This window comes from Cavia porcellus, unplaced genomic scaffold (assembly GCF_034190915.1).
Source record: "Cavia porcellus strain 051 isolate PalLab524CR breed Dunkin Hartley unplaced genomic scaffold, mCavPor4.1 scaffold_13, whole genome shotgun sequence".
NCBI lineage: Eukaryota > Metazoa > Chordata > Mammalia > Rodentia > Caviidae > Cavia > Cavia porcellus.
The window spans coordinates 16807898-16834996 of NW_026947496.1; the positions used below are offsets into that span (position 1 = coordinate 16807898).

Sequence of the window (27099 nt, forward strand, 5' to 3'; positions counted from 1 at the left end):
GGAGCTTGTAACTACTTGTCTCTAGGAACTACTTCAGATTTTTTCCTCATTATCATGATAGAAACATACTTTTTGAAAAGGATGTAATATAAAAAGCAGGCAATTAAAGCATAGCAAGATTAGTCATTTCATGTTTTAAATTGTAGTACAGTGTATTTTGTTCCTCTTTATCTTTGCTTTCCCATTAAAATACTAGGCTTGGCTTCATCCACTCCCAGGTAACTTCCCATTCTACTCTATTTTACCTGTAGCCACTTGGATTTTTTTTTGATGTATTTTTTGTTACTGTATGCTTGTAGTACACAATGTTTGTATTCTTTGTGGTGAATTAGTACATGTACACAACACCTCTTAATTTGTTTATCTCCTTTCCCTCTCCCTCCTCCATGTCTTTGTTTCCTTCTCCTTTGAGAAAGATCTTCTCCCAGCTTTCTGTTACCTATGTTTTATTTTGCTGTTTATTTATACTTCAAGTTTATCATGTAAGAGAACACGTGTTATGTAAAGACTTTTGTGTGTGATTTGTTTCACTTAACGTTATAATCTAAAGGTGCACACACTTTTGTTGCTCTGAATGACTCAAGTTCATCTTTATGGCAGAGTACTACTCCCATTATGTTTCAGTACCATGTTTTCTGAACCCTTTGCCAAGAAAGCGGCTCTTCTTTCCAGCTCTCTGGACCTTCAGTCTGTTGGGGAAGATCTCATCTTCCCCTGGGACTCACATGTCCTTTCACATCTTTCTTGGCTACCACCCATCCTGTATATTTGCTTGATCACATGAACTACTTCTAGCAACTTTATCTCAGTGAATTCTTTGTTCTTTCTCCTGGAAAAATCAAAATCTAGAATCCTTTCTCCATCACTTCATCCAGGTTGCCAGGCTTTGTTGGAATAAGTGGTATCACTGTGTAGATTGGAGCCATCAAAAGTTTATGGCTTTCTTGTTCACAGATTTCTTCATGCTGGTCAACAGTGCTTTTATATTTATTTTTGAGTTGGCTAGTTCTTCCATTCCCACCAGTGACTTTACCTTCTTTTCAATCTCCAAGGTCCTGCACCAACACACACTGAATTTCTTTTTCTTTGTAGGTATCTGTATCTCTTCTCTATCTGTAGAGACAAGATATCAACATCCTTGGAATCATCATTCCCACCAGCAGACTTTTCCTTTAATGTGCAGATGTTCCTTGTTTAGTGACTGAGTTCTCTTTTCATGACTAGGTCTGTAAAGGAACTGGATGCTAAATGAATAATTGCATGTAGTATGCATGTCATAATATTCAGAGTAAAGAAGTGATCAAAGGAAACTCCAACTTGATGACATTACTTTTATTTACATACATCTTATGTACAGTAATGTAGTGTATAACACAATCTGAAACTATAGTACTGTACAGTACAACCAGCAGAAATTACAGTACATATAAACAACATATACTGTACCCAAAAAACTCAGTGTTTTGAATGTGCAGTTTTTGTTTTGCTGTGTTTTGAGACAAGGTTTCACTTCATAGTTTAGACTGGCCTTGAACTTACCATGTATCCCAGGTTGGTCTTGAATTTACAGTGATTTTCCTGCCTTATTCTTCTGAGTAAATACCAGGGTTTCAGGCATGTGCTACTATGCCCCGCTAATTTTAGATCATTAGTGAAAGAGCTTCTGCAGTTCATTGCAAAGGACCAATGCAACTAAAATAGTTCAATGAGTTATTACAGAACCGTGAGTCTACTTGACTCTGTAAAAATCACTGGAAATGCCTAACATCCTTGACAGTGAAACTGGCGTTAATGGAACCACTGCTCTGTCTGCCTCTACAGTAAATACCTTAGAGGATAGAAAGACATCTAAAGTACATAGTAAAGGAGCTTATTAGCCAGGAGTGTAAGACAAAAATTAAACACACAAAATAACCATAGAGCCAAGAATAACAGTGATAATAACAGTGTCAATTGTTTCCTGATGTTCAAAAGTGTATATATAAAACTCTTGAAAAAATATGTATACTCATATGAGATGACCTATTTCTACACATCAAAAAGTTTCAAACGTAACATCACTTTTAAAGAGTTTGTTTATACCTGAGAATCAATTTATTTCCAAATAAATCAGTTTTATTATCATCTGGAGAACTGTTGGAAGCAAATAGTCTTAGAAGTGAGCCTAATGAAAAGAATGCCCTGATGAATTTTTCTGGCTCTTTAGCACAGCTGTGTTTGGTCTGTATCATATGTGATCAACAGGTTTCATAAAACTGCTCCAAATCACTCCCTTCTGTACCAAAAGAGGTGTAGTAAAGCCAAAACAATACACACCCTCATATATCCAAGATGTCAGATAGCTAATTTCCCCTTATCAGAAATAATACCCTTATTATGGAAATAATACATATTTTGAAGACAATTGTATTTTCCTAAGTGCTGTTTATTTGCACAGTATGCTTAGTGAATGTGACTAAAATACAGTAGGCTATAGGAACCCCTTGTTTAATGACCTAGATATGGTCTTCCTACTAGGTAGTTAAATGAATTTGTTACTAAATGAGAAATTGCATTTAGTATGTATATTACAATATTCAGAACAAAGAAATGATCAGAGGAAACTCCAGGTTGGTGACTTGGCTTTTATTTGCATAATTTCTCACATGCAATACTGTAGTGTATAACAACATAAAATCACAGTACTGTATATTACAGTCAACAAAAATTACAGTACTGTATAAACAGGTTTAAAAAAGACCTTGGCTCTTATCAAAATGTACAGGACTGTACAAAAAGAAAATGAGTTATAAGTCCAAACAGTGCACCTCTGTTGTCTGCTCTAAAAGTTGTTGAACAGGTAGGTCATTAAATGAAGATTATCTATATCTGCCTGTCACTCTTCCCTCCTTCTGGCCTCAGAGAACAGCTTGTGGTCTCTCCCTGTTTTAAAATTAGCTTGTAGCCTGGACTCTTGCTTCTGACTTTTACTTTCTCCAGAACCTTGCCTCTCCATACCTGTCATCTTTTTTGTATTTTCACTCACTTGGCTTCCTCCCCTTGGGTTTTTAAACATCTCAGAAGAACAGAACAAACCTGTCTTCCTGCAACCCTGCCAGATTCTCAGATCCCTTTGCATTTTCTTTCTCTCTCCTTTTTTTTGGGGGGTGGGTAATGAGATTTAAACTCAGGGCCCTATGCTTGCCGGGTAAGTGCTGTGCTGCTGAGCTACATCCTCAGCCCACTCTCTTTGCTTAGGGTTCTGAAAGACAGTTCTACTCTGCTGCTCTCTGACCCCAGCCTCAGGTCGCATTACTTCCTTGGCCATGCCCTCCAACATCTACATCCCCCACACACTTTGGGCAGAAGCCCAATGACATATCAACTCATTGGCACATCATTGGTCCTGATTACTTTCATTATCTAGATTTGACATTGAAGCACTTTCTGTTGACTTTTATGGACAGAATTGTGTTTCACCTAATTCAGTGATAGCGAACCTTTTAGAGACCGAGTGCCAAACTGTACCCCAAAATCCTTTTACTTATTACAGAGTTCAGTACTGCAGTTAAAACTGAATACTGAGATTGTAGTTTCGAAAAAAATCAACTCTACATTAGCATCTTTAATGTTAAAAGCACAGTTACACACATACCATAGGTTTGCCACCACTGTGCTAATTGCATCTTGCTATTTCTTTCACGTTTTCTCAAGTTTGATTTACATGTTCTTTGAAAGTTGGGCCTACTTCCCCTCTCACTAGCAATTCTTAGCTGGACAGTAGGTGACCTATCAAAACCACTTATCGCACCTTTTAAAATTCACACAATCTGTAGTACATTATAGAAGCCTATAATGGCTATGCAGTCAGTATTCCATCATATGGAGAAGTCATACTTTATTTAACCATTTCTTAAATATCTATAAATATTTAGTGAACAGTAATTATACCCTAGGTGCTATTAATTATTTAGTTTTTTACTATCCTAAAAAGCATTGTGATGAATAACATTTGTTTCTCTCCTTTCACAGTGTATGTTTTCAGAAAGTAAACTACTCTGTCGGAGAATAGACATAGTTTTCAAAGACCTTGGTACTGCCTGTCAGCTTATTTTTTCATGGAAGAATTCTTTTTGCTTCCACAAACACTATGATGTGGATTTAACTACACTATGTGATAAAGTGGCTCCCAAAATCTGGACCTACAGACTAATTCTAGATGTGTATTTGTAAACTGTTTTGAGTTCTTAGCAAACTCTTCGTTTCCTGCCTTTCTGGATTTACAACCCCTTAACATTCCCAACCTGGATGCCTTTATTCTGATTGTAGTCTCCTACTTGCTACCTGTCTGGAGCTGACTGGTTTATTTCTTCAAGGTCCTGCACATAGGAACCTTAACCCCCAGGTACCTTTGGGTTGGGACACCTGAGCTAATAAATGTGTTCCAGATGAGCTGTGTGTTGCACGTTCATTGTGCTTTATCTGAAATGGTTGGGACCATAGTGATTCAGGTTTTAGAGTTCTGTGAATATTTAAATATTTACATCAGCTTTGGAGCATTTCTAATCTAAAAATCTGAAATCCAGCATCCTTCAAAATCTGAAATTGGAGGTTTCAAATTTAGGAGCATTCTGAATTATTAAAAATACTTAACCTGTAGTGTTCTCATGTTTTGAAAATTATTGTGTAGGTTTTCTTAGAATCTGGAAATTCAGATCAGCAACCAATATTTTATCAATTTATTGTAGTGTTGGAGACTGAACCCAGGGACCTGAGCATGCTAGGCAAGTGTTCTGGTTCTGAGCTACATCTTCACCCTGTTGTATTTGTTATTTTAAGATAGGGTCTTGCTGAGTTGCCCATGCTGGCCTGATTTTGAACTTGGAATCTTACTGCCTCAGCCTCTCAAGCAGCTGAAATTACCTTTACCCTGTGGCTAACATTATTAGGAAAGATAACTTAGCACATTATTAGAACTTATTTCTATCTTATTTCTATGCTGTATTGAATTTAGATAGTTTTTATATTAAGATGTTTGTTCCTTACGGGTAATTTATTAATTAAAATACTAAGGAAAATTGACCATTAATGTACGGCCCTGAGATGTCCTTTTGGCATTGTGGTCTTTTTCTTCATAGATTTATGGGTGTAGGTGCACATGTGTAGCTGTCTGCCTACATTAAGTGCACATTCATCTGTGGAGCACAACATGCTTAGAATTAGGCCTTACTGTTTTACATAATGCACTTTAAGCATTTTTCCATCAGTATTTTTATAAAACAATTTTAACAACTAAATAATATTGTATTTTGGGAGTATTTAAGTATTTATTTAATTAGCTCCCTGTCTTCTTTCTCCATGTCTTTGTTACGTATCATTTGTTGGAAGGTTTGCTGAGAGGCATCTGAGCCTCTGCTGTAGGCAGCAAGTGCACAGGCTGCCCTCAGTGCTAGACTCAGGAATGCTGTGAGTAAAGAGAGTGCAGGATGCCACTCAGGGTGTGGGTTGGGACAGCCTCTGTAAGTGAGTTGTTGGTAGAGCAGGAATGGCCCATTTCTTTGTTGTGTTTACTAGACTAATTCTTGTTAATATAATGAAGATCATTGTTCAGTATCAAGGTGTTTTTCCAACCCTAAAGTTAGATATGACTTAATTCAGTACATTTGGGCATTATTTAAGTCACTTTTATCCCTTCCCTTGATTTGTTGGTGTTATAAGGTGTAATATGGGTTGAACAACTCCAATCCCAAAATCCAAAGTCAAACTTTTTGAGTATACACGACCCCACAGGTTGAAAGTTCCATACCTGACCTCATGTGACAGGTCTCAGTCTAAATTTAAGCATACTGAAGTATGACATTGCCTTCAGGTTCTGTATCAAGGGTTTGTGTCAAATATGAATGAATTTTCATGTCTAGACTTTGGTCCCCTTCCCCAAAGAATCTCATATTTGGAAATCTGAAAATACCTGAAATTATTTCTGATCTCAACTATTTAAGATAAGGGATACTCAGCCTGAAATTTCTGAATTTATCTTTGCATTCTTGTATCAAACTGTACTTGGATGTGGTTTTTTAATTTGTGGCTCCTCTTAGCATAGATTTTAACAGTGGATATTCAGAGGATACACTTTATAGTACTAGTTTTCTGTCTCTTTGGTTATATTTTGTGTTCAGCTTCATTAATGTGCCTTAGAATATCTGCTGTACCTCCTGGAAAAATTTAGAAGGTGCTTTATTCTTTAAATATGGGAGAATCTAGAGCAAAACTCTCTGGGCCTGGAACCTTTTAAAAACCAGCTCTGTGTTAACCTATGTAATTTTCTTATTGTCGTCAATGCTGGTTGTTCTGGTTGAGTCTTCTTGGATTAATGTTTTCCTACTTTATCATGTTTTTTGGATTCATTAGCACAGAATTGAGTTTCTGATTTTATATTTTTATGTTCTTCAGGTGGTACTATACAGTTTGAAATATTGTTGTTCTGAATTCTTAGTTTTAACATTATATTCTCTAAAGACTAGTGGGAGTGAAGCTGTACATTAAAACTGGTTGCATGAGAAGGTAGGTTTACTCTGAAGATAGGAAGTCTCCATGTAGGAGAGCACCTATAAAATAGTATGCATACTAGATTTTATTTTAACTGAATTATTACACCATTGTGTACGTTTAGTGTAATTGAAATAGCTCTAACATTCAGTAGTCAGCATAAGGAACATATTGGTGGGAGACATTTGATGAGAAGAAGCAGGAGCTATGCTTTATTCAGTAATAAAATAATTCACTCACATATGGTGATCTTTTTCAATTAGATGACATCTCTTGCAGTAAACAGGTGCACAGATACCTTTTATAGTTCATTAGGCTCTACTTTTTTTTTTTTTCCTTTGGTGCTAAGAATTGAACTCGGGACCTTGCATTCTCAGGTGCTTGTGTGGCTGAGCTGTATCCTGACTCTTAAGCTCTACTTAACATGCGATTGACTTGTGTTTTAAGGGTAAGTGGAGAGTGAAGATGTATGGGTAGAGCAGAGCCTGTAACATGTAGCTGAAAAATGGGAGAGAGGATGAGCACTGAGGGGAAAATTATTAAAATCTTTTTAGGCCAAACCTTTAATTCATGTCCACATGTATAGTTCTTGGTGCAGTTGTTGCCTCATAGCACAGTGACCTTGAGGAGGTGTATTGGGGTGTGTTTCAGAATCTAGGGTACTGTCTTTCTGTCCATATCCCCTCCACCCCCACAGTGGGATTTAACAGCAAGAGAAGGTATTGCTGGGATGTGCTATTCCAGGTAAAGCTGTGGTGAAAAGATTCATTTAGAATTGCTCTGGACTTCTTGAGTGTTGAGCTGTAGGTTTACAATTCAGCAGAGGCTAAAGTTCATGTAGTTTGGCCAAAGACATCATTCTTCATTGTTAGTAGGAAAGCATACAAAGTATAGAGTGTCAGTAAGTTTGTCTCTGCATTATATACACATACACTACACATACATAGAATGTAAAGGTATCTTTTAAGTTATACTAGGGGAAAAAACCTATCATGGAAAGCAAACGCTTTGTGTAATAAAAATTAAATGAAACAATAAAGAGCATATAGTAGATGACTATACTCTGAAATTTTGGAGATTGTTTTAAAAATACATTGTATCTTACCAGGAGAGTACTAAAAAGTACAGGTTAAATATAAGCAGAATTTTCTATAAAAACTACCAGAAGGAAGTGCTTTTCATAACTGTTCTTACAGCTCTTTAATTGAAGTATGTGTTTACCTATTGAATTGGAGCTGTGGGTAAAAATGTTTTGAGTAAATGTTCTTAGTCAGTAGCACGAATTCATATGCCTTTATTATCCAGACTAAAGGTAACTTAATTGAAAAATTTAAAAGCAAAAACTATTGTTTTGTGAGCAAATGTAAACTGAGGTCATTTTGGAAAAATTTGTATCAAAGTACACAAAAAAGATGTCTCACTTCAGTATACTAAATAGCAGCCATTTCTCAAATATCTGTTAAATCATGAGTTTTTGTTGCTTTGGGCCACAATTTAGTCTATTAGTAAAAATGCTTTTTTTGTTACATAATGTCAAATTAGTGTGCATAACTCTAGAAAGCGTGATCATTATTGTGAATATAATATGTACATGCGTATTATTCACGATTCTTGAGTTTGGTAAACTTGGCATAAAAATAATAGTGCTTTTGCAATAAAACTACTTTTTAAAGTTCCTCAAGGACAACATAAATTAATATCAATTATTTATTTGCAGCTTGAATATCTAAAATGTACTTAGGGCATTTTTTTTTAAAGTAACCCTTATTCTTTTGTTACTTACATTCATATAGATTTCATGCATGGCTTTGGTGTAATTTTTTTTAAATTAAAATTACTGCTTAGTGCTGGGTCCAGTTTCTGCATTTCTTTTGCACTGATTATTTTCATTTTTAACTACTATATAAAAACAAGCAAAAAAAAAACTGTTCTGCTTCCAGAGGTTGCCTGTACTCCTCTCCATTATATTCTGGATCTGATAATTATCAGGACACAAATAGGACATTGCTATGGGAGATGTGTTTGTCAGAATGGAAACTTAGTTATTTTTGCCCCTTGCTGAGATATGTCTTCTCTTTCCAACCAGTTTTATTCATTACTCTATCATTCCCACCCTTTCTGGGATCAAATGCAGTTGAAGGAAGTTTGATCACTAAATGAAGTGTTTGAATTTCTGCTTTTCTGGCAAGACAGGGACAGACAAGCCTTTGTAGGGCCTGAAGTTGGGTGTATAGCTCCTGTTTGTTTAAAGTATTGGAGTTTATATCTTCAGTGGCCCGTAGTGTGATGTTTAGCAAAGAAGACATTGTTGGAGCTGATAATGTATGCCGCAAGGCAGAAGCTAAATATCTCCATGGTGGAAGGAACAAAATTTTGAGAACATTTATCCAAACTATGCTTTCATAGGATGTCCACAATGCTATATAATTATTACTATTGTAATTCAGTTTAGTACAAAACAGCACTCTGGGAATTTTTATCTCTAAAAAAGTGCTTAGACATTAAATTTGAAATTTCTGAATTCATCATCAAATATGTATAATCTTGCAAAATGTTACTGAATTGTTGCCTAAGTTCAACATGGGTAATAGTTTACAAAATCCACTTGTGCCCAGAGCCTCAGAGTGAAGAGCAGCCAGCTCTATTTAGGCCCACGCTTGTCTGTCTCTGTACTTCCAGCTCGGCTATTGCTTCTAGGTTATATCTGTCTGTCAACGCTGTGAGCAGACAGCAGTTCCATAGTAATCTGTATACAGTGTGTCTCTGATGCAGAATTCTGCCTTCACGTTTTATGATTCTTAGTGCTGTTCTCAAGGGCCAGAAATGATTTCAGCTCATCATTTCCTCTGTTTTTCATACACTTCCGTTTTCCATGTTTTTCTTATACCTTGGGCTACCTCTTGGTCCATTTTCTATTACCATAATAAAATATCTACAGGTGGGTATTTTATAAGTAAAAGAAGTTCATTTAGCTTATTGTTTTGGAGGATGAAAGCATGGTAGTATCTTTGATGGATACATCTCCTCACAGTGGGTGTCATTATGATAGGATGACATCCAAGAGGAAAAGATATCTGGCAAGATAGGAAACTAGAGGGCTAAGGATTGGCCAGTCTTGTTTTTTTGTAACAACCCTCTGTAAAGAACTGACTCAAAGTCCCATGAGAAGTAACTTAATCCCTTCAGAGGGCAGTATCTCCTGATGACACAAGGACTCCTGAAGTTGCCCTCCTTTTTAAAGTTTTCACTACTACTTAACACTATCATCTTGAGGACCAAGCTTCCAACACCTGAACCCTGGAAGGATAGGCTCACACCACATCCAGGTCATCTAGACTTTGTTTCTAAGCTAGTAGACATTTATTATATCTCTAAGGAAATCTTAGAGATATAATATTGGGCACTTAACATATAAGGAAAGTATTAGATACTTTCATTATGTAACAAAATACCTTTTAGCTGTAGTTCAGTATTTAAAGTATACTAGTTTGCATTGTGGAGCCATTAATTAATTGGAAGTAATCTTTGTGACTAAGAAATGATTAACAAAAATAAATTTAAAGGGGAACGTATCTTTGCTTTGTTTTTACACGTGTGTCATAAATTTGTTGAACAATTATTATATGATACTTTATAAGTAGTATATTTGCTTTACTGTATTTTTGGTTAATCGACTTGTAAAATTTTCTTTTTTTTTTTCCTTTTAGATAAAATCGAAGAAGCACAAAAAGAACTTAATGGGGCAGAAGTTTCAAAAACAGGTAAATTAAAACTATCTCCATTGCAGACTTTTTGGAGAGATGCCCAAACAGATATTTTCAGCCTTACTGAATCAATCAGTAAAAACATACTACAAAATTAGAATAACTTTAAACTATTTGGTATCGTTTTATAGAATTTGCTTTATTAAATGTTTGAGCTAAAAGGATACTTTAAAACTGTTTTTCATATATTAATGTTTTGCCAGTTACAAGCTGAAACAGGATTGCAGCTCTTCTGAAAGTATGAGACTGTGCTAAAGTGTAGAATAGTAGGTTTGATGATGTATTTATATCTACCTGTGTGTGACCTGTGTGTGCTTGGGTGATAATAGTGTCTTTTGCAATGAGAAAAAGCTAAGACAGTGGAAACAACCTCGGTGTCCACCAGTGGAAAAAATAGTTGAATAAATTATAACAAATTCATATTTGGGTACGTCACAAAATGTAATAATGGTAATAGTTAAGTAAAAACGAAATTGTAGCAAGTTTTTTGGTTAAATGAAGTCAGGTTTTTGTGTGCGTGTGTGTTTGGGTATACACACATTCACATAGGCTTATATGGAATTAGACAAACTATGAAAGGATTTGTGTACAGACACATTTATAATGGTGAAAGAAGAGGCAAGGGAAGATAACTGTGTTGTCAGAAATTTTATTTTATTTTTTTGACTAGTTTTACAGTGGGTACAATTTTGTACTCAAAATAAAACTTAAAAGGTAGAAATTATTTTCATGATATAAAGCATATTATGTTTCCAGGCAAGATAAATAGATAAGATGCTGAGCAGCAAGAAGGAAGGACCCATGGGGGTTAGTGTTCTAACACTATCTGTAAGTGGATAAAATTGTACTGTTCTTCTAATATAATGGAGAAGTAAGGATCTCATAGTATCTGTTTTTTTCATGATCTGTTATCCAGTTTTCCTTGTTATGTCTTCTAATTATACTGAAATATTTCAATAGAGTAATATACTAAATAGAATTCCAATGGAAAGGCTTTTTTTTCTTTTTTCAAATTTCATTTACCGCCAGATTGATTACTGACTAGACATCTTTAGGGAAAACTTCTTGCTATTATAGTTTCAAATTAAAGTGTCCTTTGAAAGTCTTATGTGTTCAAAGGGAGGACTTTTTAATAGGTGGTTGGATCAGGGGTTGATCCATTGATGAGTTCATAACTAAATTTGCTGTTAGAAGGGAAGGCCTGGTTGGATGAGGCATGTCACTGGGATTGGGCATGGCTTTAGAGGTTATATATACCTCCCCAGCCTCTTCTCTTCTCCTCTGGCTTTCTAGCTGCTATGAAATAGATAACTTTGCTCACCATACTGTTCAACCATGCCATTTCTGCTTTGGAGCCAACCAGTCATGGACTGAATTCCCTAAAACCACGACGCAAATGAAACGTCTCTTCATTTAGATTGTACTTGTTGGGTATTTTACTTCAGCAGTGAGAAAGCTCATTAATACAAAAATGGTACCAGGAAAACAGTTGTTTCTGTGATGCTACCCAACCATTTTGATTGGAGGCCTTTGGAACTGGTTTCTGGAAAGAGTTTGAAATGCTTTAGAGATGTGAATTAGAGAAGTCCTAAAAGAGTATAAGCCAGAACTTGATGGGTGATTCTGGTAGGAGCTCAGATGATCAAATACTGATAAAAAATGGGACAGTAAAGGTCAAGCTCAGGTGATTTTATTTGGAAACAAGGACTCCATTGCTAGACTAGAGTCCTTTTGTGTGACACTCTGGTAAAATGTTTGTATTCATTTTGCCTGTGTCTGGAGATAGGGATTAAGGGCAATGGACTATCTGACAGGAAATTTCAAGACAGCCCAGTGTTCTGGCTGTAGTATGGGTACTGTTGATTACCTTTTGTCAGTTCTCCAGTGAGAAGCAGAAGCCAAAAAACAGGCTTAAGTTATTGAAAATGTGTAGGATGGCCAGAAAAAAAATATAGTACCTATGAAGTTTGGCCCAAGGAAAGCATGTTTGCTGAGAAGATTAATATCAAAGAAGAAGCCAAGTTTTTACATCAAAATAATGGCCATACTGCACAAACTGCAGGCTTAAGGGTGAAAAGGGGTAAACTCCTTCAAAAGAGTTAGCTTTGTAAAGAGAGCCCCAGGGTACCCTGTTCCTCCCAGGCTACCTAGGAAAGTATTTCCCAGAGTACACTTTCCCACTTTTGTATCCTGGAGCAGCCCATGCAACCTTCAAGATTGCTTGGGATTGGTTTCAATATTTATGCACTGATGTGTAGCAACCTTAAATTGTCTTCCTTTTCCTCACCTCCTCCTGCCTTCCACAGAACTCTGGAAGGTCCAGATTGAATCTGACTCTTGAAGACATTCGTATAGGAAGCATGGCTAGAAAGAGAGAGAAATTGGCACAGCTGTAGTGTTCCTTTGAGAGGCTGACCCCCCCCCATGCCCATCTGGAGACATTTTGCATACTCAGATTTAGAGAAGCCTTATTTTTAAAATTTTCATTACTGTGGTTAGCCTCTTTCACATCTAGAAGTGGTTTAGAACAGCTTCAACTGGTGAATAAAAATGAGCTTGTCTTTCTTCCTTTCTCACTCCTGTCGCAAAAAGTTTCCACAGAAGTGCACTAAATGCCTGATAGGAAGGAGCTAACAGAACAAAGGGTCTAGAAAAAGAAAAGGGATAATGAGCTTCAGAATAACTGAGTGGGCTACATTTGGCAGGCTACACTTAGTTAAGACTTAGAATGAATACCAAGTGAGCATTGTTCTGTGCAATTCACTGCTAAGAATTACTATTTGGCTTTCATTTTACACAGAAATTCTGAGCGAATTAAAAATACAAGTTTTCCTTCTAGATACAAGTAATAATATCACTCCCTCTTTAATGATACAGGGAAAAAGTCTTTAATAAAAGAGTTGAGATTTCTCAAAGTATTCCTCAGTTATTTGTTTTTCTTACAGAGAATTCATTTTTCCCATCAAACAATACATAAAATATGGGGTTATTTGTTATTTTCAGATTATGATGCATCATCTATGATAGATCACATTTTCTCTGTATTTTTGTTTTTCCAGTATGAATGTTTGATCGCATGTAATTTTAACATTCTTAATGGTTCTAAGGCTTTGTTCCCATTGAAGACTGGTCTTTAACTTACTAGAAATTTTTCTTCCTTTTCTTTTTTTTTGCTGCTGTTATGATGCATAACTAATTTCCATAAGCATCAGCTCTTCAAAGATAAACTTGGTCATCGATATATTTTTTAAAATATTTTTTCTGTGTTTTTTTAAATGTTCTAAGGAAGGACTGATATGCTTAGCATAATATAGAAACTGAATTTTTCAGTCATTTACCAATAGGCAAAAGAAGTGCACCAAATTATTTTCATGTACTTGTTATATTGTTTTTCTCTGCTTATAAATGAAAAGCAGTTGACTTCAATGTGATTTACTTTGATTTTAATCAATTATGGGATAGACATAAGCATGTGACATTCCCATAATGTCCATGTGTTCTTCCTTGGAGGGCTGTCTACATCCTTCTTAATGTATGTTGTGCTTGACAGTAGCTTTACAGTTACTAAGCAGCATTTAAATAAAATGAGCATTGTCAGTTATGGTAATGGAATATGAATAAAATGAAGTGGAAAGAAAAATAGATTGGCTGGGATTAGTTAGCTTTTATGTACTACGTCTTGAATAAGGCTTAATTTTAAGACTTTGCTTTAAATTTTTATCATATACTATGTGACATCTGTACATTAATATATGTTATGCATTGAGTTATACTAAGAATAATCCCCAATTTAAGAGTGAAGCATTGCCAGGATTGTTCCATCCACTGCACAGTGATCCCTTTCATCCCATACCACTGTTCACAACTTTGTGGTCATTTCACTGCTTTTAAATAAATAATTATTTGTTGAAGTAGGTATTCTTGAATAATGTGTTTTTTTAGTTTTGCCTGATTTGAGCTTTGAAAATGAAATGTGTATAGTCTTCCATGGCGGTTTCACTCCACACTGTTGTATAGCTCGTCCATATTGTTGCATGTAGCTGTTGCTTTTCATTGCTGTAGTAACATTTCACTGTGTGGTGTGATTTGTTTGTCCCTTCCTCTGTTTAACAGATTTGAGTTGTTTCTGTCTGTTTGATTTTCGGTCGTAATCAGTGCACGTAGGAATATTTTCCTGTCCTGGTACCTATCTGTGAATTTTCTAGGGTGTGTCTAGGTAATGGGAATTTTCATTTTGCCAAATTGCTTTTCAGTGTAAAAAAAAAAAATTCTTTTGTTTTCCCACCATTAATAAGAACTTATTTATATTATATAATACATAATACATAATATTATATTAATATATAATATTAATATTATATATTATATATTATATATAATTAATATATTATGTATAATTAATATATAATTAATATATAATACATAATATTATATAATACATGTTGTATTCAGTCTTTTTAACTTTTTCTAATTGCTTGGTTGTAAAGTAGCATCTCATTTTGCTCATGATTTGTTTTTCCTTGACTACTATTAAAAGGAAAACTTCAGACCCATTAAGCTTAATAGTTTATTCAAGCAGTTCATGACTCTGGGAACACTTAGAATCAGAAGAGTTTCTCCCAGATCTGCCTAGCAACGTGAGAAGGAACACGGAAACAAAGGAGAGGTTCACCTGTATTTACAGCTAGGTGTTTGCCTTATTTGGGCAGAGTCTGGTCAGTGTGGGCTGCCCCTGGCTGGCTAAAACTCAGCTATATGTTACCAAAAAAAGGTGAGGTTTAACTTTATATACTCACTGAGATAAGTTGTAGTGTGTTAAATATGAACTCAAAGTAAGGTGAAAACTTGAGGCTAATGACCTCCTGTGTAATTTGACACTACTAATGTGGAACTTGTCCTCATTTGTACTCTGCCTTAATGACCTGCTTGCCAGTATCTTTTATGCATCTTTTTTAAACAATTGAGTTCTTTGTCTTTTTCTTAATATGTATTAGATAACAACCTTTACCTGTTTTACATGCTTGGATTTTGGGTTAGTTTTCCTCTTTAAAGTGCCTTTTAGTAAATAGAAGTTCTTGACTTTTAATGTTGTCAGCCTATTAAATGTCAGCCTATTTTATGATTCATATTTTTGTTGGAACTTATGTGTGCATAAAGGAAAAAAAGATTTCCTCTCACAAAGTCATATTTTTTTCTGTATTTCCTTATGTTTTCCAACTTTTCCACTTAGTATGTTTTGTGATGCATAATGTGTCAGCGTGTGCACACTGTGGACATAGCATGTTTTGATCCTCTTTACCTGTCGTTTTTCATCTCCATCCACCCCTAGATCCCTTCCCATTGCCATGGTATATGTTTTCTTCTAAGTGATTTCCATGTTTTAAATTAAAAATACATCAATAGTTGATTTTTAGATGCATTTTTAATATAGTGGGAATTAATATTATTTATTTTTTTTTTCGCAAATGAATAACCATTGCTGGTTTTGGATTTTTCTATTATGTTGTATTTATATACTAAATTTATATTTTAACTAGTACATAATGGGATAGCAGGTAGTTTTGATACACACACACACACACACACACATACACACACACACATTGTGTTATCTGTAAATCATGATAAACATACCTATCTCCTCAAAACATTTATCATTCTTTTGTGGTGAAAGCATTCAAAATTCTTTCCTCCAGCTTCTTGAAATGTATGTTATTATTGTTTGAAACTTCTTGCTCTTAATCTAACTTAATACACACTCGCCAACATTTCTCTATTTTTTTCTAATTTTTATTTTGAAAGTATGCAACAGAACAAGTCAGAATAAAGCCAACTAAGATCGTACAGTGAAATTGGTACAGAACTTCACAGCAGGTTACCAGGATAACAGTAATAGGTATCACAGTATATTTTGGTATCTTTATAATAGTTGTTCTTTCAATCCTGTGTATCAAAATGAGATGAAATATAGAACACTATAGAACTTATCAAAACAGAATATTGAATAGAGCAGTACCATTAATCAGAAAAGAGCAAAACAGTAATAAAAATATTTGCCTTCAAAGAAATGGTAGAAGGAAGTCCCCCTTATTTGCTATGGTCAACCTCCCAGGAGATGCTCAGATTTCTGGTTCCCATTTGCTAATGGGCGGGGAGGAGGAGGAGAAGGAGGATAGGGGAAGTGGGATATTTGACTCTAGGCCATGTAGCAGTAGGTTCACTATTACTAAGCAGGGAGGCAGGATGGCCATTTGTTTTCACAGCGTCCTTAGTTCCAGCATGGTGTGGATCTCAGGAGACACTGCTGGTTCTCCCCCGGGAAGGGCTGCAGTCTGCCACCCTGCCTCTGCTTACCAAGGAGGGGAGATGCTGGCTTGGCTTCCCAGAGTCCTAAGTTCCAACATGGGCTGGATCTCAGGAGACACTGCTAGTTCTCCCCCTGGAAGGACTGCAGCCTGCCACCCTGCCTCCGCTTACCAGGGAGGGGAGGTGCTGACTTGGCTTCCCAGAGTCCCCATTTCTGCATTTCTTTTTTTCCCTCTGCTCTTCTGGGCCTGTGGTCACTATCATTTGACTTTCAACTTCTAAGCTATTGGTTTTTCAGATGCCCTGTATGTGTGAGATCATGAGTACTTGTTCTTCTCTGCTTGGCTTATATCACTTAACATAATGAAACATAATGATCTCCAGATCCAGCCATATTGTTGCAAATGACAGGGTTTTATTCTTGTTTAGGACTAATGGTACCCACCGTGTAGAGGGTCCCTGTTTTCCATATTTGTTCATTAGATGATGGACACTCAGGTTGTTTCCATTTCTCAACTGATGTGCATAATAAACATGGTATTATAGACTGAGGGTGTTTCTCTTTTCTTATCTGCTTTATATTAACTTGCTATCTACAGATGAGTTTCTTAGCTTTTTCTTTTGTTAGTTTTTTGCATATGTTAATATTACAGTGTGTTACTGCTTTTATTTTCTTGATGTATCGTGCAAAATAGAGCATAAATATATATATATATAATGGTTAAGTTACTCATCTTCAGGAGTGCTTTGATTATTTATAGGGTTTTTCCCCCCATATATTAAAATTTTAGAATCACTTAAAAAAACTCATTGAAATTTTTTGGGGGATTGGGTTGGGCAAACTGATCATTGTCATCATTTTCAACTTTCGTATCCTTAAAGTTTTTTTTTTTCCTAGACTTAATAATTTTCTTCCTATAGCTCTTTATTTTGTTGAGTTTATTTCATGGGACATTACTTGTTTTTGCCTAATTCATTTTGTTTTTTTCAGTGCTGAGCATGTAATCTAGGGCCTTGTGCATGCTAAGTGCTCTATACTTGGCTATATTCCCAGTCCCACTGGAATTTTTGGTTTTCATCTATCTGTGTTTCTCTCGCTCTCTTTCCTTTTTAGGGGGGAGGGTGGTGGTAAAAGTTGTTGTCTAGCTCTTGATAGTAATTAAGAATGTTATGTATTTTTATATATTCATTCTCACTTTTAGTTATCTTGTTGAATTGTTACTCATTCCCAAAATTTGTTGTGAATATTTTCTTGTCCTGTCAGTTGGGAGTAGTCAAAGTTTTGATCTTTGCTTTTGAAATCACTGCTCTCATTTTTTTGTTTTACTCACCTGGTTCCAGTAAAATGTGAACATAAAACAGTAATGTTGGCATCTTTGTCTTGTTTTGTATTTTAAAACAGTGCTTTTACAATTTGTAATAGCTAAATCTTGGAAACGACCCAAATGCCCTTCAACCGAGGATTGCCTAAAAAGATGTAGTTTGCTTTTTTTAATACAATGAAGTACTACTCAGCTATCAAGAAGGATAAACTGGAGATTTTTATAGGTAAATGGATACAACTTGAGAACATGTCATACATGAAATAGCTCAGACCCATATGTGTAAACATCATATTGTCTCACTAATGTGAGCAACTGATGGATTAAATAAGGTCCCAAATGCACAATAGATACTGTGATTGGATGAAACTGTTCAAAAGAAAAAACAAACTGTGATGGGGGAAAGGGAAAGGAAGAAAGAGAAAAATATTTATATGCAAGATAGTTAAGATAATTGTAGAGCTAGTTTCTCTTAGTTCATTGAAAAGAAGGGTTTGTTCTAATGTTGTTTGGGCAAGATATCATGTCTACGTCTTGTACTCTGAATAACTACTACAGAGACCACAGTAGGCAATGTGTTCATTATTATAACTCTCCTACTAACCTGTTTTGAAACTCTTGTTTTATTGTTATTTTTTTTCTCTTTGAAATTCAAATACAAGTGACTGAAATGAACACATTTGATAAGCACATGGTAACCCTGGCCATCGCAGCTGTGGCTGCAGAGCCAGCACCCACAGAGGTTTGTTTTATTGCTAGAGGATCCACTTACTCTACTGGCTGAAGAATATTCAAAAGGTAGATTTAAGTTAGCATCCATTTTCAAGACATAGGATGTAGAATAAAACATTAAAAAGAGCTATGAATCTCAACCATTTTATTGAGGACACTACAAGATTGTTACATTTCAGATAACAAGAAGGAAAATATGACATTCTGTAGTGAGTATGTGTTAAATGTGTTGCTGTGTGTATTGTAATATGAATGAGATAATTTTGTCTTAAAACTATAGACTTCTAATCTTGTAGCCTGTGACTGCCCTTAAAAAGAATTCTATTTTTCACTTTCCTCATGCTAGTCTACTAGCTTCTTCTAATTTACCAATCAAATTGATTTTGCAGATTTTAATATCAGTCCACGTAATAGAATCTACATAGTAATATAGTTATTCAATCCATTCATTATATGGGATAAAGATAATCCAGTTAAAATGTCAAATAAAATCAAGGCTGTCTCCATGGGGGGGGGGATAAAAAGACAGTGCTTCTAATCTTTACTACTAAAAAGTTTGCTATCTTTTTTTGGGAGGTGGTGTATCATGTCACTTCTTAATTGCCAAATGGGTTATCCTGTATTTCTGCATCTTCAGGTTTTTTTTTTTTTTTTAATGTGATGCGTGGCCAGGCATGGTAGTCAATGCCTGTAATCCTAGCATAGCAGTCTCAGAGGCACAGGGAGATTGTAAGTTTGAGTTTAACCTTGGCAGTTTTGCAGCTTGTTGAGGCTCTTGCCTCAAAAACTGTTGCTTAAAAAGGAGCTGGGAATGTTTCTTAGTGTGAAAATCCTGGGTTCAGTCTCCATTCCCCTCATAAGTAGCTCTTTTTATCACGTAAAAATTGTTTTCTTTTTATATAGATGCTCTGTGGTTTTTATTCTTTGATTTTAATGCTTGAAACTGACTTGAATTCACCTGGTAAAAAATGAATTTGGTCATGATATTTAATCTTTTTAAGTGTACTATTAAAGGGCCTATAATTTTATTTTTAAATAATTTTCCTATCCTGGTTTTGTTTTAAGGTGTCAGTGGTTGAATAAATGATCTGAGGACATATACATCTGTCTTACTTTCTCATCACTGGAACACAATACCTGACACCCACAAATAAAGGTAGAGGGGTTTCCTATAGCTCATACTTTGTAGAAGTTTCAGTCTGTAATCAGACTGCAAGGCATGCCAGCAGTAGCAGAGGAAAATTGCTTATGGCCTGACAGGAAGAAGAGGTGCTCAAGGGAGGAGGACGCAGATAGACTCTTCTAGGCCATGCCCCCAGTGACCCACTCCCTTGAACCATTCAGTTGTAAGCTCATCGGTGGACTAACCCATTGATAAGTACCATGAACCAATGATCCAAATCACCTCCCAAAAGTCCCACCTGTGAGCACACGATACTCTGGGGGGAGGGGACATGTAAGTATAAATAATAACAATTTCTGCTTCTCTGGAAAGTGTTTAATATTGAAAATACTTCCTTAGGCAGTTCTTAACATTTTGACTTTTGGGGAGGAGGTAAATGGTGAATTTTTGGCTCCCAATTAAGTACGTTTAATAAGGAATGATTCATGCTTGCTGTTTTCTTTTTAATCCATTTTAGAAAATTACAGTGTTCTCAAAATTTATCCGTCTTCCCTGAGCATTCGCATTTATTGACAAAAACTCATTCCTCTCACACTCTTGCCTGCTTTCCTTGCTGAGTCTGTAATTATGTGTCCATTTTCATAGGAGATATTGTTCATCTGTACCTTGTCTCTTTCTGGCCTGGGATTACCAGAGATTTATGTGTTTTACTCTCTTACGACGGTAGCTTCTTTCCTTGTTATTCTTGAATCCTTTTTTTGTTTCGTGGTCTTTCCTTTTTTTTTTTTTTTTTTTTTTCCTTTTGGGTTTATTTTACTCAGATTTCTTAAATTGGAAACTGATTCATTCATTTGTAAAGCCTTTGTTCTTTTCTGTTAGAATTACTGAAGCTATTAGTTTTCTTCAAAGTACTGCTTTATGAATGTTGTATACAATTTTATACTTGCTAGGCTGTCCTGGTTTTACTCTGTGGCATAATCAGGTCAGAGGTGGTACAGTTACTCCTGTCCTTGAATTACTCCTTTGAGGGCTGAGCTTATGGTAGCAATACCTTCTGAAAATGCTGCATTCGATTCAGGAGAAAAGTAGGATTCAGACATAGTAAAGAGAAAGTTAAACATCTTAGGCTTTTGCTTTCCTCCACATTATTCTTCTCAAGCAAAAAAGCAAAAAAACAAAACAAAACAAAAACCTTGCACTGTCCACCATCATTACCAAGACTTTTGTGTGCATACTTTTCTGGTATCATTGACAGTGTATGCTGTAGCCCTGAAAGTTTTCAATTAGAAAATAATTTCTGTTAAATCATCTATGTTACCTTATATATGAAAATTGTAGAGCGCAGGTATGTAATTGATAGCAGTTACCAAATGTAATGAGATTTGTAGTAGTATTACTCAAGTAGCACTTGTCTTGCTCTGAAGAGTTAAATCTGCAGCTTTTTGTTAGCGCAGCTGTCATGTATACCCTGGAATATCTTCTGTTATGGGGACAGATCAGGGGAGCAACACCAGCCCACGTATATAGGACGTGAAAGTGACTGACAAGGCACAGAAAACCAGATCGTGAAACTGTAAATATGCAGCAAATAAGAAAAGGAGAGTTTGCTTACCTACTTTCCTGTGTGGGGTCTGTCCAAAAGCCTCTTGTAATATGAATAAATTCCCAAAGAATGAAAATACGATAGTGCTCATGTTTCAGTTACTTTTTAAATAAAATATTCAATGTTTTAAAACATGGAAACTAATTTAGAATCATTCTATGATTTAATGCCAGTGTCCGTGGTAACAAAGACAAATTTAATGCTGGTGACATTCATCTTAAGAATTCTGAATATATAGTTAAGAAAATACAAGAGCACGTTTTTATAGTTAGAGATGTCAATGCTTATGTGAGATAAAAATTTAGGTGGCATGATAGAAAAATTGGGCAGATTTTATTAAATTAAATGAGTAGTGTTAATACAGTTTAGGCTAAGGTGAAAATGTTTTAAATGCTGGAACTATATGCAGTAGAATAAAACTTAGGCTCTAGGGTGCTGTAAACTTGGAAGGGCATTAATTTACGGAATAAGAGCCGACACTGACAGAGTGAGGAAAGATTAGTGGACTATATTAGTGAAGTGTCTATATATCTTTAAAGGAATGCAGTAATTTTGTTGCTTCAATATTATATTGATACTAACCAGTTTAGTATATATTATTGAGAATTTGTGGTCCTTGAGCTTATAAATTAATTACAAGGAAACGTGTTTTAATGAGGATGTTTAACAGGAATTTCTTTTAAATAACTTACCACTTAATACTAAAGTACCTTAAAAATTTATAATGTTTTTCTTATAAAGTTGTTCATTCATTTATTCAATAAATCTTTATTTTGCACCAGTCATCTTACTTGATTTATTTACTTTTGACCCTGTGAAATAGGAAGGAAAAGGTCCAAGCCCTAGAGGAACCCTCCAGCCTTACCCTAGTCTTGCCCAAGTTATCATGAAATCTAAACTGGTGAGTGAAATGCCTGGGTTTGATGCAGACTTGCTGTAGCACCTAACAGAATGCCCTTTAGGAAACAGCAGCTAATTTTTGGTTTTTGGAAAAGAAAGTCATCTCCTGCTACTGGTTTTCATATTACTTAGAAGTTCAAATTTAAATGTTCAGGTTTATGAAGGGAACTCTTGATGTAACAGACAATGAGTGCTATGAGCTTGAATTTCAGAAAAATCAGTGTCAATGTAATTATTTGTGCCACATGAATAAATGAAATGTTTTCGTATGTCAGCCGTGTTAGTATTTTGGGATTTAAAACTCCAAATCCTAGTTATTGTTGCCTTTCAGGTAGACTATGCCACTTTTATAAAAGATGACTTGCATAGAGATAGAAGCAAGCATTGCTAGTATATTAATATGAAATAAATGTCTTTAAATATTTTGTCCTTCCTGTGTTTGAGCACAAAACCCTAAAATTTCACATCCTAATGAAACTTGGAAGGCAAAAATTCTGAGTATTTTTTAAGTTCCATGATTACTATGTATAGAGCTAGTAACTAGAGACTAATATAGCTAACATGATAGGGTATTTCAGAAAAGATGCATTTTTTCTACTTATATAGAATATATCAAATTCAAAATGATGTTGTTTGTAAAATGCACAATAACTTCACTTAGTAAGGGAAAAATCACTACCAATTAAGTTTCAACATAGTGCTCTTACATTTGATTAGCAGATGCAGCCTGATTTTAGAGAAATTAAAATATGGAAACCTGTTTGTCTTAGATCCTATTAAATATGTATTTATGAATGCTGCCTCAATTTTTGACGAGTAATTACGATAATGATGTGTGGATTTGAGGTGCACTGGGGACAGGCTCCTTAGGAACTGGGAAACATAGGAATGGATCTCACAAGGCAAGAGGAATGGTGGCTGGCAGGTTTTGTTTGTTTCTCTTCTGTTTTTAGGTAATTGACTTCACATTCTGTGCCTCAGTATTTTCTAAATAAATGTTACAGGGAGGCATAAGAGGAAAATGTGCATTGCTATTGATTTATTTAACATTTTCTCTAGCTTTGCTGCTGTGTCTTCTATAAGACCAAAAAAAAAAAGAATGAAAAGTGAAACAAGCTTCAAGACTTGTTCTTTTTTTCATGTGTTGTGGAGTAAAACAGCTGGCATGTGGTATGAAACTGGGGAATATAAATGCAGGGGATAAAGACTAGAAAATAAATGGCAAGGGAAGCAGTCTAAAAAATACATTTTTATAAATACTAAAAAGCAAAACTTACGGAAGTAACAGAGTGCCATTTCACAATACCATATTCTTCACTATTCATAGTGTATTTTATGCGCTATGCTGTACATAAGAAATATATCAAATTTCGAAGGTTGGTAATTTAGAATTTTGCCCTAACCACTCATCCTGGGATGTGAAATTATGTCAGTGAAAGACAGGTTTGGAAGCAAACCTAACCAAACAAAAAAAGTGATTCTGTGGATAAGCAAGGAAAAGGAGGACAAGGACTGACGAAGTTAAAATGGAGACAGATGTACGTAGTAACTAAACGGAGCTTAGTCCAGTGCAGTAGTCCCAGGAGGTGCTGAGCCCTGCAGGCATTATCACCTGTGCATATACCTGAGGTAAAGGTCTGCTTCTGAAGTAGACACTGTGAAATCATGATGAGCACCAATAACCAGTAATAAAATAGAGCACTTACAACAGTGTACCCTCACAAAAGTCACTTAAAACATGCAGTATTCACGTCTAGAACTTTCCATTTATTTATTCATACTGCTTGACTTCAGATAACTTAAGTCAGGAAAATGAGGCTGTAGGTAATGGGAGGCTGCTGTGTGTCTCTGGGGGAGGTAGGCTGGAGCAATCTGAGAAAAAAAAGGTAATGGTGGCTCAGCCTCTAGAGGCAGAGGAGGGGCCAACTGTTGTCTGGGGTTTATTTCACATGGCCCTCACTGGGCCTGTAGACCACCAACAGTGACTGCTTAGTAGGACCCTCCAATGACTTGAGAACATCCCGCATGGCTTGTGAGGGCTTGTTTCGCTGCTGCTGCTGCTGGTCCTTGGTACCCCTGGCCTGTCTTCTCTGCCACATAGCCCCTTATACCCTCTCCAGCTGAGGTTTGCCCAGCCTCATAGCCCTGTATTTCCCATGTGTGCTGTAGTTCTGAGTGTCCAGGAGGTATTTGGCTGGACATTAATCGTACCCATGAAGGGTTGGGGTGGGAAAGGATGGATTCGTGTACATAGCAGGCAGAACTTGTAATTGGTGTCCATCATTGCTTTTGGTTTTTAAATGTAATTAATTAGATATTTATTTCTCCTGCTGGAACTCAAATTGTTTACCTAAAGTAAATTGTTTCTTTCAGTATCTTAAAGTATCTGGTCCAAGATATGTATAGATAGCTTATGTTTGCCATAGTAGCAAAAACAAAGGTGCATTCTGTAACTGTTAATAGAATCTGTGGAGGGCTACAGATGAATCCTTCTTTACGGTTATGTTTAATTCTGAAGATTGAGACTACTGTTATGGTACTGTGTGGTCATATCTTCTAATCCAGTGCAGGCCAGTGATATTTTCAAGAATGGAAGATTCTAGGTTTTTGAAGGTTGATTGCAAGCTGCCAATGGCTATGGCTGGAAAAATTCCTTAAAATGATATTGTGAGCAGTTTTTAGTAGACATTGCCTGGGGGAATCATTATCATATTGTGTTGTTTTTTGTGGCCTCAACTAAATAAGAGAGACATTGGAGCATGAAACGAGCCCTAACCCTACTTGGAAAGCTCAGAATGTTCTTAGAAAAAGCACCAAGGTCTTTGGAATCTTTCTCATGAAAGTGAAGAAAAAAAATTAATTTGGAAGTCTTTCAGAGCAGAGAAATGTGACTGCTATTCTGTAAACTTAGTGTTTTAACCAAAGGCTGAAAGCATTCTACCACTTATTTTATTAGCAGTGTTCAGACTTATCTTCTTCTGTTTTGTTGTATATCATTAGAACAAGTTACAAAAGTAAACAAATATACTTATTTCATAACATCTCTTATCAACTGTTGTCACTTTTCCATTTCTTTCCTGTCAGTCTGGCTGTGGCATAGCCAGAGACTCCATCTTAATGAACAAAGTTGATTTTACTCTTGTGAATTCTTGTCAGACTTATGAAGAGTGCTTATTAGAAATGTATGTAAGAGGTTAATAGAACAAATGCTCTAAGTAAGTATTTGCTTTCTTTTTGGTGGTCACCTTCCAATGCATAGTTAGAAAAAGTAACAGTGAGTTATTAGAAAGTAATGTAGATGTAATATTTATAGCCAGAATATTATAAAAAGAGAAAAGAAAATAAGCTATATGCATAATGTTTCCATATCTCATTGGAATTTACTTTAAATGTGAAAAGATTCATACAAGTTAAAATGTAAGCTAAGATCTAGAAAAACTGAAGAATACATAGATGGTAAAAAATGATTAAAAATTAAAATGTTGAATGAAAATACTCACTTAAAGGAAAGCAATAAAGGAGAAGTAGAGAAACAAGACATGACCCATAGAGAACAAAAAGTTAAATGGCACGCATAAATCCAGCTATGTCAGTGATAACATAATAATGTGAATGGGCTAAACAGTCCAAACACAAAGGCAGAGATTATTAAGGCAGAGACAAGATTACAACAAGATCCCACTGTATGCTTCCTATATAGACTCACTGGAGACTCAAAGGCTTTTGAGTATGTTGAAAGCAAAAGGCTAGGAAAAAGATATGTTTTAAACAACTCAGATAAGCAATATAAGAAAACTGTTGTATCAGACAAAAGAGACTTTAAGATAAAAAAATGTTACTAGAGATGAGAGACATTTTCTAATAATGGAAAATCAAGCAGTCAGGAAAATGTGACAGTTATTCACAAAAATCTACCTGACAGCAGAGCCCAAAATACATGAAGCAAAAACTGACAGAATGAAGTGGGGCTGAAGAGAGGATTCAGCCTGCCCAGTGTATAGCCTTCACTGCCCCAGTGGTATTTTCTAGGCAAGAGGTCAATGGGGAAGCAGCACTAACATTTCAAGCTGAATCTAAACACTCCACTTAACACCTGCAGAACATACATCTTCAGCAGACCCGGGGCATTTTCCAGGGTTGACCGGAGCTGATGTCACACCTATAATTAAGGGAATTGAAATAATGCAAAATCACCATGGAATGAAATTAGAAATCAGCAACATAAATTGTCAGGATGTGAAAAGACATTTTTCCAGTCCTTGGTCATCCCTATGAAAGATAGCTGTCACCAAAGCAGAATTGTCATTGTACAGGTGACCCAGTCTTTCCAAGGAAGTAGGCAAGAAACACTGCTGTGGAGTTGATTCAGGCAGTGCTGTAATGGGATTGGCGTGTGAGGACGCTAAGAGATGAAGGCCGCTGAAGGTGCGGGCTTCTATTGAAATAGAAATACTGTACAGCCTGAGATGCACATCACACAGGTGTGTGTCTCATGGGTAGTATTCACATACATGTGACTACTGTTCTCAACAGTTGCTCAAAGACCTCTCTTACAGTGAACAAGAATATTATTTGAACATGCAGATAGAGAAATATATTTGTCTAGTCTCCTTTCATTCAAATAAGACTGAGTCAGTCATAATCCTTTCTTCCTTTAGAGGCCTATTCAAGTTTCCTCCTTCGTGGATCAGTTTTCTTCATAAAGTGAATTCTGTATATTTTCCATAATGAGCAAATATATGGAGATAAAGTAAAACAACTTGTTATAAATAATTTTTCTTCTTTTAAGTCATAATCTTTTTCATCTCTTAAGAACTTGTATTA

At 35.7% G+C, this 27099-nt stretch overlaps 1 protein-coding gene across 8 annotated transcripts in view; it reads left to right on the forward strand.

Annotated features, from left to right (window-relative positions):
- Hivep1 (HIVEP zinc finger 1) overlaps positions 1 to 27099 on the forward strand; it is a 149539-nt gene that overhangs the window by 70891 nt on the left and 51549 nt on the right. For all 8 annotated transcript variants that reach the window (XM_063259888.1, XM_063259886.1, XM_063259887.1 and 5 more), the window contains one exon: positions 10233 to 10286. In XM_063259888.1, the coding sequence (XP_063115958.1) occupies positions 10233 to 10286 (54 nt within the window). The remainder of the gene's footprint in view (positions 1 to 10232; positions 10287 to 27099) is intronic.